We start from the raw sequence: 14,993 nt of genomic DNA, 5'->3' as shown, positions 1-14,993 counted from the left end.
AGGGAGAACAGAAGAATAAGATGTTTATTTCAGGACACTGCAAGAAAGCTTTTCCTAAAGTTAGATATTTGACAACATTTCAGCTGAAAACATGACAGGAGACGTATCCTCCTGGTGATTTAAACACACCAGTTTAAAAGTAGAGGCATTTTCATAAACTGGGTTCCCACTCACCTCTTAAAAAAAGGAGAAAACTCAAACCAACAGTAGAGGCAAAAGTGTTCTACCATGATGACTTGATTTTGTAATATTCAGTATTTGGAAAGCCAACATAAGAATGGAACTAACAGGGCAAAGTGCATGATGATTACTCAATGAAATGCTGAATTTTTTGTAAGTGCCATCTGTCACTTGTTTGGAGCTGACAAATAATTTTGAAAACATTCCCTGAAGTACTGTACAATATCTGTATCATTGTTCAGTATAGAACAGCCTTTAAAAATATTTCCAGAGAAATACATACAAATTTGAATGGTATTTATCATAGCAGTGCTCTACATGGACACCTGTTTCATATCTTTTACATATTTACCCTATGAAAAGGCAGTTATGTATTCAGAGTTAAGTTGCAAGCACATTTTTTAAATTCATTAAGAATAGAAATGTAGTATTTCAAAACAGATACCGATAGGTAAATATTTAACAAAAATGTCAAAAGGACATGTAATTTAAAAGACGGATTTTAGGTCTTCAGAAAAAAAAGGAGGAAACAAACTAACATATGCTTATCAGAAACACATATGTGAAATAAAATACAGCAATGTTTCCTACCTATGGTAATTGCATACTTATAGCAATTTTTGGTAATTTAGGTTATACAATTTAGGTAATATTGCACAGAAAATGTTAAGAAGTTGTGCCCCCACTTTCTTTGACCTCTTGATGACAATACCAAGCAAGTAATAGACTTATTACTTCTCAACATCATTCTCTATTGCAGAAAACAACAGCCAGAGGGAGACTTATGGGTAACATACAGTCTGCAAGCTACATGTGGGGGATCGTTATCGTATGTTAATACGATAGGCTTCTTACAACTAATGCTTACAACATGCTTCTTACAGAGCATGTACTTGATACTACGTAGTGAAGAGTCAGGGCTCCAAGCCTGCATTGTCAGATTAAGAAAGGCTGTACGAAGTTAATACGTCCAGAAAGAAAGGAAAACACATACTAGAGAAATACCTAAAAAAATCTGAGCTATCTTAGAATTAATCTGGAAAACTGAGCCTGTAAAGTGTTACACAGAAACTTAAGTTGTTGCTACTTTGTATTTTAAAAAACTCCACAAATTTGAGGTAAAGTTAGACTTTTGATGACACTGTTAAAAAACCTGTAATTATTAATTTGTTTTTCAAAAGCAACCATTTAAAACTTTCATTTTCCTAATTTTGATGTCACCTTTCTTTTCTTTATGCCATTAAGACAGAACAAGGTTATGAAGAGAGTGTCTGGCTACAGATACCAGAAAAAGGACAAAACAGATGTGATCAAGTCTAGCAATATCTCTCGGAAATGCAACCAAGCAGACAATTGTATGATTAAATTATTCATTTTAATTTCCTGGCAAAGAAGCATATCCCAGATTACTTCCCTTGAATGATTTTGAAGCTCAAACAGTATCTCAGTACTTACTGAAAGGTTAGTGGTATTTGGAACATACTGATCCTGTTCTCCCAGTAGCACATCAATCACAGGGTGCCTCCCATTTTTTATAATTATTTCTCGCCGATTATCCTGCACAGTCGGTCTGCAAAAGGAAGAGACATTAATTTCAATGTTTATTGTAACTGATTATTTAGAACTACTGTAACTGAAGTGTGCAGGATGGTCATCTATGATGCAGATTTTTGTTGAAAAAATACAAATTACAAAAATTACAGCTATCAAATATTTCTAAAGACTTCTTTGGTTTTATCCAGTCATAAAAAATATTAGCAGATTGGATAAAGACATTCTAGAGTATTCCCTGAATCTTTTCATTACCTAGGGAATGTTTTCAGTCATTTATGTGTATTTGAAAGAGCTATGAAGAACTAAAAACGAACAATCAATAAGCAAACCCCAGAAATTGGAAGACAGTCTGCTTTATTCTCACCACTGAACCAACTTCTGCAAAGTGCCACCTTTTGCAGATACATTTCATATTCTCAGAATGATCTTGCTGATGAAGTGGTTCAGCTTGTAACTGCATTAAGTCTTAACTGGAGCTGTCCAACTATGTATATTATGACTGATAACACATTAAACTATACAAATCAAAGTTGTAATCATGATAGAGCTGTAAGTCTCCTATAAACATTAGCAGCTCTCTTAACTGACAGCAACTCCCAAACATGTACAAAAGTCATCAAACGATAACTGTCTATGGAAAATCTTACTAAGTTGAAACACTGGAATGACAGTACCTTTTTAGAAATTAATATGCAAACCCGCTCAATACTACTTAGTTTTTTTCTCTCATCTCCAAACCATGTAAAAAGTTTTGTCTCAAATGCTTAGCTACATTAGCTTAGCTACCTTAGCTACACATTTGTCTACATGTCTACTAATATAACATGTATATACACTACTAACTAATATAACGTGTATATACTACTACATGTATAATTCTACGTTACGTATCTCCATGTCTGAAAAGCTCCATCTCCACGAGCTGTGTGTTCTTCACAGAACAAAAAAATGCAAAAGAAGCATGTTCCGTTGGATTATGACTATGATTTCTTTTTCTTCTCTGCAACCTAGGTTTACTTTTTCATTGTAAACTGAAGTGCAGCATTCAGTGCAGACATAAATGTGGTTTCATGTCTCAGCAACATTTTCCTACACTAGAAGTACAATCACTCTGAAATCAGAGCGATAACTTAGGAAAGTGGCAGTAGCTGAGAAAAAACAGAATATTGGAACAAAGCCGCAGAATTTTTTGACTGAAAATTAACTAACAATTTGGGTGGACTTTAGAGGGAAGACAAGATGGGGGGAGTGTGATTTTTCTTGGGTTGAAGAATGATGATGCAATTTGAAAGGAAAATAGAGATAAATAAATGGCATATTAGGATCACAAAGCACTGGGGAAAGAGGTGCAAGCTAATAATGGTGTGGTTTTTTTAGCATGAAGATATTTCTAGCAGTTGTATAGCTGAGATGAAACCAATACAGACAAAGTTTTAGGCCTTGGGGACAAAGAAAGGAAGTTTCACCCTCTATTTGCTGGATGGGTAAGTTCTTTAGAGCTGTAATGTGGTGGTCTGAGAAGGGAGGAGCACATACCTTAGAAGCACTTCCTCCTGTACCTCTCCACATTACATTGAAGAGAGGGAGACAACAGATCCATTTGCCATTTTATACTTCTGCTCTCATCTCTGGACATAAATCCCTTTTTTTAACTTCTTGAGCCTCCTTCCACGTAATTCAGAGATAGGATGTGGTTTCAGGATGCCGTAAGCCTTACTGACTGCCTGTTCTGGTTTGAGACAATGGGGCCAGCAGAAGTAGGGCCTCAGCCACAGTCATTCAAAAAGTCTTCCCTACCCTGTGTTCCCACAATCAAATATGTGTCATGCAGTAAGAGAGGTGGGAAAAAAAAAAATTTAAAAAGTAAATTGGTCTGGAATGCATAACACATCCTTTAGTCATGTATTACCTTTTCAGCAGCATGCCTTAAAGTTAAACAAAGTCTCAGCCTGCAGAGTGGATACTCAAACATCAGATCTCTGGGCTACCTACATCATCATCTTTAGGCATCTCACTTTGCTGCCTCACAGCCCTGATGTTGTACATTGCCCATGTAAAGGATGAATTTCCCAACACAGGGGTCCCAAGACATGTCAGAACTGTAAGAGGTGCTTACCTCTCTCCAACAACTGTGTGGAACACTTCACAACTCATTTATGTGCCTCAGGTAGGGTGATATGAAACAATCCTCACTTAGTAAAAAAACATTCCTCTGAAATACTTAAATTAGTTAACACGAAAGTCCCATCTTCCCTTCAGTTGCCCTCCAAAATTAATTATTGACACCTTCCCTGCAGCTGAAGTTTCACTGAGAAGTCTCCTTCCTGCCAGTTTATAAGCTCTAAGCCACTCTTTAAAATTCAGTGAATTATTTAAACTCTGCACAGTGAATTAATCAGATTTCAGTTTGTTTTCTCATCTGAGTATACAAAAATAAGTGAGCAATTACTTTCAAAGAGATTTTGAGAGATCCCAAGAGTTCAGAAGTGATCAATATTCTCTTTAATGCTGTGTAAAAGCAGAAGCATATGTAAGTTGATTTCCCTTCATCCACATACATTTAATACATGATTTGCTGTATTTCTACAGGTCTCAAATGTTACTAATTCATATGGTTATTCCTAAGCAACTGGCCAAGCACTTGCAGTGCAGTCCCACAGTGACTACATTTAGAAAGTTACAGACGCCACGTTTCAAAAGAGAGAGTATGTGGACTGTCTGGCAGAGGGAATGGCTGAGGACTGGAAACCAACAGCCCTTAGGGGTGTCCACAGTAAACGTCTCTGGACACTAAGCGCTGGCCTGTAGGACAGCACTCAGCAGGCTGAAGCAGTGGCTCAGTGAGTGCCCCAATGCCTCTGGGGACAGGGACCTCACAGCATGGAGGAAGGCACCCCAGTGAGACTGACTGTCTCTGTGTGGGTGCAAGAGATGTGAGCTCATGAGGGGGAAGAAGACCTGAGCTGCAAGATGTATGTGCTGAGAAACCAGCTCTGGACCAGCCTCTGGGGAAGCAGAACTTGAGGGTTCATGTCTACCCTCTGCAGGGAGCAAAGGTGGACAGCCTTGGCACCACCAGAGCCCCAGGCTGCAGTGCCCAGTGTGCATGTGTGGATCTTGGGTAGAAGGAGGTGCACAGCTCATCAGATCTAACATGTAATCTTAGGTGAGGCATCATCACTGCTGTGGAAGCTGGCACTAATATTGACCTATTATTTACCTGAAATAGATCTTTGAAACATCCCTCATACACCCTAGAATCTTAAGTATTAGAAAGACATTATAAATTCAGACCTTGCTGAGGAGGAAAAAAAAAAAAAAGGACAAAAAATTTCCATGCAAAGTCCAACATATATTCATATGTATATGAGATATCATCTACTAGGCTCAGGTCAAACAACAGACAGACAAACATTAGATGTCAAATTTGAACTGCAATGTTTACAGATTTGCACTAAGGCCAGAAGTGTTGCTTTGCAAAATCAGTTTAAGTTGAAACTACTCAAAACAATTTTAATAATGCATTTTATTGTAGCACACATATTAAAAACAAATTTATTTAAAATACTCTCTTATAATTCCCTATAAAACCCTAAATAAAAATTAAAAATTGATTACCTGCAGTAGTCTCCTTGTTTAGCCACCTGAGCCAATGAGAACAGACAGTCGATAGTTGCTAGGTGACCAATCGCTTTAGACACAGGGTGATAATGTTCACTAAAATGGCTATACCAAAACAGGGAAAAATAACAGGAGGAACAGAAGAGGAAAAACATAATTTCATACAGATACAAATGTACTGTCAAAATATACCCCATGCATGCTTCTCACAGGGTTCATATGGTCTTTAAATTATTCTGAATTCAAATCTCCCAGCAGTGTATTAACTTACAATATGAGGACACAATCTTAATCAAGACGGACTTCATGCTTCCATTGTAACAGTGAATTATTTTTAAGCACAAAAAAGCAGGCAAAATGAAATTCCTTAGATAGCATATAAAGGTCTGCAGTTGATCCCTGCTGCCTAAATGAAGTCGGTAAAAATGCCACTGTTTATCACAGTAGCAACTGAATCTCAACTACCAATTCATTTCAATGAAAAGTTACAGTCAAACAAAATAAACTAAAAGTGCCTTGACAGAGGAGTTGTCTACAATTTCAATAAAATACGGTATCTACAACAGAAAATTCAGGAATTCGTTTTTTGTTTATGGTATTGCTTCCCCCAATACAATAATGTCATTACCAGGAGAACACAGTTTTCAGTAGAGTTTATTCTCTAGTCCTCAAGAATTTTTTTCCTCTTTTAGTCTCAAAGATACAACATGGACTATAAAATCAGTTACAGGAGCAAAATTTAATAAATAAATGGAGGTGTGGGTAAGGAAAGCACTTTCCTACACACAATCTTTCCTTGTTGTATGCTGCTATCATAGAACACCATTGAAAACAGCAAAGGGAACATGAAAAGCAGCAGATCTAAGTGAAGAAAGTTTAAAATAGTTCTACTCAAACTTACACAGGTAGCACAGTGACAAAATATTATTTAACAGAATTATTTTTTTAGTATTGCAAAGGCAACACTGGACAAGAGCAAACTCAAATGTTTTTCTAGCTTCTACCAAATTTATGTAACTGCTGCGTTCCTACTAGGAGGCAACCTTGGCATCAACTATGTCAAGTGAGAGAACTTCAGAAGTATCTTGTTAAGTTTTTGCAGCAAGGAAAAAAGCACAAGTGAAAGTGAGCCAATTATCATTGCATGACACAAGAAACAATTTCAGTGGGTCTGCAATTCATGGAAGTAAAAAAATAATTGATAACGAGACACCTGAAAAATCAAAGGAATTCAGAAGTTTGAGGAAAATTTTTTAAACTCCTGTTTTGAAGATAATTGCATTCAAAACTCTGATCTGAGACAAACAGATCTTCCATGCCAGTTGTGAGGGACAGTAACACTCCCATTACTTCCTAGCAACCAGACTAACACTCAGTCACAGAGTTAGCAAACAAAATATAGGGCTACAGAGAATGACACTCACCCAAGCAACTGCCCAAACACCTTGAACGCTCCCAACTCAAAAACTGTAAGTAACACTGCGATTCGGCAATTGTATTTAATTTTTTTTTTTTTTTTTTTAGTAATGGCACACCTAACAGTGAAGGCATGCTGTATTTCTATTAATACTAAAAGTGAATTTGGTTAGCTTGTATAATAAATTCTTTTTTCATTTCACCTACATTATACTTCAATAATAAAACTATTAGATTTAGTTTCACTCATTTACAGTCAGTCATACTTTCAGGTTCTCAATGCAGTGATGCTAGTTTTCAAATTTTGACATCTACTTTATATATTTAATAGTGTATAATAATCAGAATTTTAAAATCTAGAGACATCACTGCTGGTCTCAGGACTCAGTCTGCAAAGGTCTTGCCTTCAAATACTTTAAATTTAAGAACAATATTTTAATTTACTATCTTTAAAGTTGCTGTAGGCAACATAATTGAATTATCAACTTTTTTTTAAGATAAACATCTTTCTTTTTCTGTTCGTATAGTAAAAATAAAATAAATAAAATAAAACAAACAAAAAATTAAAATAAATTACTCTATTTTATAAACTTACTCTAAAAAATTTAGCCATTCAGCACTGCAGTCAAGGACTAGCTGCTCCCGGAGCTGATTCAGATGTCTGTAATTTTCTATAATAAAAGGAGAGTGGAAACGGCTGACAGCTTTTGTGCTGGAAGACAGAGAAAAGCCAAATAGGAAATCAAGGTTACTAAGCAATCAGTTACACCATCTACATGCAAAATTGGACTAATTTTCTCACTCTCTGTGAGCCTTGAAAATGGATGTTAAAAAAAAAATGTTTTTTATTGTGGTACCAACTCTATTGGTTCCAATGATCTTCAACATGAATAAAGTGATCAGTTACTGCACCACTGCCCATTCAGGTAGCTTTTGAAAAGTTTTTCACAATGTCGCACATATCACCGAAGTTCATGTATTTCACAAAATTCTGTTCAGCAATACGCTGTGCAAATGGATGGCTTTTCTTTGACTGATGGCGTATACAATGAACTCGGGAGAAAAAAAATTCACTTCGAAGTGGAAAAATTCTTGATAAGCCTGAAATAACCTTAGCAAATATAGACTGTCTTGCAGGGATGCTAATGCTAGTTTCCATTTGGGGCAGTTGCTATTTGTTTATTTATTTATTTTCATTAAGGACTCACTTTGGCATTCTCAGGCATTCTTTTACAAAATCCAGATTAATTGTAATATGTTCTTCATCATCTTAATTCTGTCTAATCTGTGGATTTTTAATACTGAATTCTTGCACAAGTGAATAAAACATCACTTCAGAATTCACCTTGATTCTGCCTATTTCAGGTGTAAGATGTCTGTGCTCACACATCATAACATTTATCATCTACACAGGTTGAATACCTTAAACAAATGAGTGAAAAAAGCCAACTACATAATTTATTGCATCTCTGTTTCACATATTGGAAAAAGTATCCAGAAGTATCTAAAATCATGCTTCCGTAACACTAAGTACCAAAGCAAGTAAAAGTTGTCTGTATGAATAAGTAAAATTACATTTTAAATACACTAAGTTTATTGAGATGCATGGGTATTTCCACAGCTACCTTTACCTTTCTGAATAAAATAAGAGCAATCAAGATTTTATGAAATATTTGTATCTACAAACTACAGGCCCAGCTGAATCAAGACTATAGTTTTGATACCAGTACACGTACTTTGAAAGACTAAGCAAGTAATATAGTGCATTAAGGATCTACCATGTAAAAGGAAACTTTTTAAGAACTCCAGCTTTTTAGCTTGGTTTTGTTTGCTTTTAGGCAAAATTTATTACGGCAATAAATTAACATAACAATTATGGTTTAAAACAAACAAACAAACCACAACCAAAACACAATCAAACACATGGAGCAATGAGAATGGGTATGTAATTAATTGTAATACCAAAATATCACTTTTTTTTCCCTTATATATTAAAATAGAACAAACTTCAAAGATATTTCACATACCTACTAACCATAACCCAGTCAGATGGCACAGATGATTTATGGGAATTCTTGACTTCTATCATAAACTAAAATAAACAGAAATGTACTATTATACATCATGGGACATTAGGAAGACTACAGAACCATAATCATCATGTATCAATAAATCTGCACACATCAGAGGAAAACCACATTCAGCCTGAAGAGACCTGAGCAGACCAGACCAGAAGCTAATATTCTTTTTCCCCCAGAAGTGAGGGTTACGACATACACATTTTCTGCCACAAGAACAACTCCCATCCTGAGCTCTTTGTGTGCACTACCATGCTGCTGCCCCATGTCTACCCTTCTCTTCCTTCACCCACTAACACACTCTCTTCATTTCCCTCTTATGCAGCCAAAACCAGACTAAAGCTAGTAAGTCAGTCTTGCTTACCTGATCCTGACTGGGCCTTGTAGAGGATTCAGCATTTACATGGACTCTACACTATATACCACCTGTACTGAGGCTACCCCTTATCAATGGGATGTGTCTTCCTGCCTAGGGATCAGTGATTCATACTGAGCCACAGTAACCTACAAAATTTCACAGACAAGAGCTCAAAATCTCAAATGCTAGCACTGTTATGTACAGCACCTTGTTTTAAGTTTGGATCAGCTTGGTGTCAGAAAGGGAAGGAATAGGGCAAACCAGCAGTAATGGCAAGATACTCAGTGCAGTGAAATTTACACCATGGGTTTATTGCAGTATTTTAAATTATTAATGTCTGTTATCTTTACAACACCAGCCTGAGGTCCTAGACATCAAAGAATTGAGGCATTTTCAAATAAAAGAATTCAGCTGGAAAATTAATTTCTAGCAGAGATTAGATTAACCCAGAATCTGATCACCCTTACAGAAAACCCCAAGACTTTCATCTGACAAAGCTTTTCCATTACAGTTAGTGTGATTTAGATACAATCTTCCACACCTCACCAGAATAGCAAGCAATCATCTTCAAGTACAAACAAAAAGAATAATCCTAACGTGAGCGCAGGACTTCAGTAAGGAGATAGTACACTAGTTCTTAATTTACATAAGACACCTTGAAAATATTTGGTACTGTAGAAATCCTGAAATTACATAATACGCATGAGACAAAAAGACTGAAAAGGAGTAGAAGCAGAGATCTGCAAAGATTTGAAAAGGAGCCAACAGCTGCTGCCACTAGTGGTGTTGCTGATGTGCTGATGTGGTATTACAGTTTTTTCTGAATTTCATCTCAAAACAATTAAATATGCTGTGTTTACAAAAGGAAGACAGAAAATAATACCACATTTGTGTCTATGCTGGATGGCTAACTGAACTCAAAATAGTCTAAATTAACACAGCTAGATCAATTGCATGGTTTGTTTGTGTGGCTAGTGAGAAACAAACAGAGGTTGCAATCTTAATTTGCTTTTTCATCCTTTAATTCTTAGCACTATTAGATAAATAATTGCAATATTAAATAAACTGAGCCCAAAGCACTGCTTATGCCATGCAGAAAGGAAACATTTGGCAAATGTAGCAATTTCTAAATCCTGCCTGAAACAAATAGCAATGCTATCACTATCTGGGCAGCTTTCTGTCCTGTTTAGTGCACACTATGAATTACGTCAGAGGTCTGGAAACCAAAGATAAGATAGATATGGGTGTAACCTTGTGTTTTGCAAAAGGTATGTGTCAACTGGATCTTCATCAGAACTTTAACAGGAACTTACAAATGTAGGTTAATAACTGCGGGCTGACTGAAAATCTAGCCATGTATTCATAATCATGGGTTTGGTGGGGGCAAACATGAAGGAGCAAACAGTATGATTTTTTTTTTCTTCTTTTTTTTCTCCAAGGCCTGTTCCCTGAACAGATACATAGAAAAAGTTTCTTGGCACCTTTTCTCTCTTTCAGAACTAGCAAACCATAAACGTGGCTTTTGCGCAGCTCTATTGTGAAGAATTGTTTGAATACTACATCTATCAAGAGTGCTACAACAACATAAAAGCATATACCACACATGAGGAATAAAGAGCTCAACTCAAAGAGGGTCTTGTTATGCCTGTGCTCTCTTCCTCCCATACAATTCCCTTTCTATTATTTCCATTCCTTTAGTATCCTTCCTTTTGTCACTGATCATCTTCTCTAACCCTTCCTCTACTGCCTCTTTTGATGTCTCTGAAACACTCATACCCAGTGTAATTAAATAACAGATATCCATAACCTCTGCAGCTCCTTTCATGAATTTGCCAAGATAGATCTCTCTGGTTTTCTCAGAAACTTACAATGGTTTCTGAGCTGTCCCCTGCTACAAAGGCCTCCTCTCAAACATGCACATAGTGACTGGTGGTTTTTGAAACTCTTCTGTCCAGTTCACATCTGACTACTTCCTCTGATGCTGTCCTCTCTTTGATCAATTTTTCTCTTCTCCTTTCCTTCACAGACATCATCATCAACCTCTTACACCACCCTCTTGGAGAGAAACCTTTCAAATCCTGGCTCTTCGCTTCCTCACACAATACTCAAACGCATTCTTCCACACCTCCTCTTGGACGTCAGCACCCATGCTAACAGCCTACCCCACCCTTCAGCCCCATGTTTCCTCTTCACCATCAAAAAAAATATCCACCCAAGGTCTTTATGAAATGCTGTGCTCTCTAATTCACCCCTTGTCACATTCTCTCTGCCTTTCAGCATTGCCATCTGCTACCTGCTGTGTCTTTCCCAGCTTCCTCGGTCCTTGACGTGACAGGGAGCTGCTTCCAGCTCCGTCCTTCCCTGTCCTCACCGATTCATCTCTTTTACTCCCAACTCTCATTCAGTTTCCTAACTTCTTTCTTTTCCGAATTTTTTGGTTTCCCCAGTTTCCAAAAGGTATGTGTGAACAGCGCTACCTCACTGCTCCATTCAGTTCCCCTACAAATATGGCAGGATCTGCCGTCTCTTTTTTTTTTTTTGCACTAAACTTCTCAGCTCGCTGGATCATGGCCTGCCCACACTTGCACAACATTTAGCAAACAAAAGCTCCAGTCCACAACCACGCTTTCTAAGAATTAAAAGTAAAATAACATTTATCATTCTTTAATACTGTTCCTCTTCTCTCCCATCTTTCAAATTATAGTCTTAATCAGTACTTACTGATTAAGTACTTACTTACTCACTTTACCATTCTTCAAATTAACCTAATGCTGTGCTTCCTGGTTCTCTGAGAGTATTTCAGCACTTAATAGCCACATAATTAACCTTGGACGTACGCAAGTGTTTTTACATATACAGAAAAGCAAAGCATTACTGAACCAAATTCAACTGCACTAATGTGTTTTTATTATATTTAAATCACTAAAGTAATTGACTTAAATAAAAAGGTGACACCGTTACAAAACTGTTCTTTAAAGCTGTACAAAAGATTATAGTCAAATGATCTCATCAACTATCAAACTAAATGAAGAGAGCTCTAGTTAAGCCTAACTTTAAAGCTATTTTCTAGACAAGCAAGGGTACAGTCATACATAATAGATATCATATTACCTCTTGACCGGAAACTGTAACATATTCTGCAGAAGGATTCTTAATCTGTTTACGAATGTCCAGCAGATGCAATTGGATTTTAGAAAGCACATCCAGGATCTCCTCTTTTTTCTTTCTGATGACAGGGAAGTCTGTAAGGTCCTTGAACAATTGGGTTTTATCTCCAGTCCTATTCATAAGAAGCATACGATAAAATAATGGTAAAACCAAAGATAAGTTCCCCGATTCTACTCGCTGCATCTGTATTGTTATTTGTTATTCTCATTTCTTTTTCACACTAGCTTTATTCCCCTCTAAATACAGCTTTTCTGTTACTTGGTCATAGTACAGCACATTTAGTGAAAGCTGCCATACACACTACAAAAATAAAATACATTAACTCCAAGAGGCTACACCAAGATAGCCACCCTGCAAGATATTCAAAACCAATCTATTCCTGTTCCTTTCTACTCTTACCACATTAGACTTTTTCTTCTACACCAAACCCTGCTGACTCATTTTTTGTGTTGTCTCTGATGTGCATCCTGCGCATTTCTGTTTGCTCTCCCTCAGTCGAGCAGAGCAAGAAAAGGAAGCACAAGAAAGATCATTCCCTTCTGTCTCAATCCATAATTCTGCAAGGCCATCGCTGCTCCAACCTGGAGCATCCTAAGTGCTGACAACATCTTTATCATGATTAAATGTGAAACTCTAGATAATTTCTCCATAACATGTACACAGATTTTTGACATATGTAGGATTTGGCCAATTTCAGCAGATTTTCATGAGGATTGCAAAGAAAAATCCCTCCCACAGGCCTTCAGCAAAGCAGAATGTCATCAGGAGTTTCTCAGAGTAGCTTCCTTCTTTTCTCAATAAAAAATTAACCAGATAATTTTTTGATACATGCAGAACAATGCTCTTTTCTAATCTCAATGTCAGAAAATGACAGAATTGTTTTGGCTGCACTATCTCAGCTCAAGACTGAAACCTGAAACAGACAATGCCATTCAAATGTTTCAAATTGGGAAGCTGAACAAGCTATTAAAAATATGGCTGTCATCAAAAATAACAAAAATTTAACTTATCCTAATAAGTATCAGGCAAACAACAAAAAGTAGTGCAATCAGCCCTAAGTTAATTGGAATATACATTTGTATTTTAGAGCAAATACAAACTTTAATTACATAATTACCCTGAAATCCAATATTTGGAGAGCAAGTAATTAGCAACCTGAAAGTAATAAAACATGGAAGTAATGAAATGTCTAATATTCTACCTACTCTGACACTCCTTTGCCTGAGAATGAAACTACAACTGGAGCTAGTGACCAGACAGGTTAACACAAAGCTGTGTTTTGATTTTTCTATTACATGGACACAGTTATTATATAAATGACAGCAAAGATGCAATAAAGATGCAATAAAATACTAATTTTTAGAAAAGATTTTGTGCTAATTAGACCTGTTTCCATGGGAATGCAAGGAAAAAAAGATCGTTAATAGCCAGCAGCAGACTGTGAAGACCATCACTGCTATGCGATGCCTACCAAAAATTTGTAAGTTGACAGTTTAAAAAAACCCACAAAACCCAAAATCGTGAACTCCCCTGGAACAGAAGGATGCTTTTGAAAACCCCTACAGGATTTTATCCACATAACATAATAAAACTAACACATGATGCAGTATACATATGTGTGTGCAAGTGTGTGTGTACATATATGTATATAAGTAGTCATCATGATTTTGATGAAAGAAAGATTTTTAAGTACAAATAATATTGCCACACAAAGTCCAAGAGGTATAAAGGCCAAAAGTTACTTTAGTCATCCTGAATAAATGCAAATGAAATATATGCTGTCTGGACATCAGTGATGATATCTTCTACCTATATTATTGTATCTTATGTTTGTATGCTATTCTAGCCATCATCAAGACAGTGATAGAAAAAACCCCATATTTTAAACCTACCTACAGTAAATCCAGTAAATTTAAGAAACAGTCTGTTTTGTCATAACCTGCCACAGCTATAATTATGCATCAGTAGAAATCTCATAATCCCACCTGTCCAATGGGCATAGGAAATATTTCTACCCTTCTCAGCTTCTAAATTTATACACCTTGCATCTGTCTCTAATTCAGAAACAAATGAAGTACGTTCTGGGCTTAATTCTTAAACTTTTTTAATTTTAAATCCCAGCTGGAGAAAGATAAGAAAGATAAATAAATTGGATGTTTATTTTTAGGCTGTTTTGAAAATAAAAGATCAAGACTATGCTGCCCCAATATAACTACACATGAAACTACATACCACATCTTTCATCAAAGAATCTCTAGGTATATCACAGTCAATTATATCTCATAACATATGAGGAAATGTTCAAAGTTAAATGAAACTTGCCCATAGCAGGGAAGCTTGGTATTATCTGGATATAAAGCTGGATGATACTCATTTTGTGTTCAGAATGTCCACTTAACATGTTGTGTCAACAAAAGCTACACTGAAAGGAGACCAAAAACCTGCAAAGTCAAGTGCTCAGAAAGGCTGGCTGTGCAAGTGAGACAGACTGTCTCTGTGCCTTGCACCATGAGAGAACCTTTTTTTATAAGATTTTATACTGCTTTTTTTCTGAAAGATAGTAACTTTTACTAGTCACAAGGTATGCCTCCTAAATCCTGCCCCCTGAGAGGCTTTTA

General features: G+C 36.5%; 1 protein-coding gene across 1 annotated transcript in view; it reads right to left on the bottom strand.

Annotated features, from left to right (window-relative positions):
• Positions 1-14,993, bottom strand: part of MSH3 (mutS homolog 3) — a gene marked incomplete at its 3' end in the record, with an annotated part of 113,490 nt that overhangs the window by 29,345 nt on the left and 69,152 nt on the right. The window contains exons 15-19 of the mRNA XM_082013027.1: positions 12,319-12,487; positions 8,799-8,863; positions 7,367-7,483; positions 5,353-5,460; positions 1,636-1,750 (exon numbers count right to left, since the gene is read on the bottom strand). Of these exons, the coding sequence (XP_081869153.1) occupies positions 1,636-1,750; positions 5,353-5,460; positions 7,367-7,483; positions 8,799-8,863; positions 12,319-12,487 (574 nt within the window). The remainder of the gene's footprint in view (positions 1-1,635; positions 1,751-5,352; positions 5,461-7,366; positions 7,484-8,798; positions 8,864-12,318; positions 12,488-14,993) is intronic.

The sequence above is a fragment of the Phaethon aethereus genome (genome assembly GCF_964289735.1).
Source record: "Phaethon aethereus genome assembly, chromosome: Z".
Classification (NCBI taxonomy): Eukaryota; Metazoa; Chordata; class Aves; order Phaethontiformes; family Phaethontidae; genus Phaethon; species Phaethon aethereus.
This window is presented reverse-complemented; position numbering and strand designations above follow the sequence as displayed.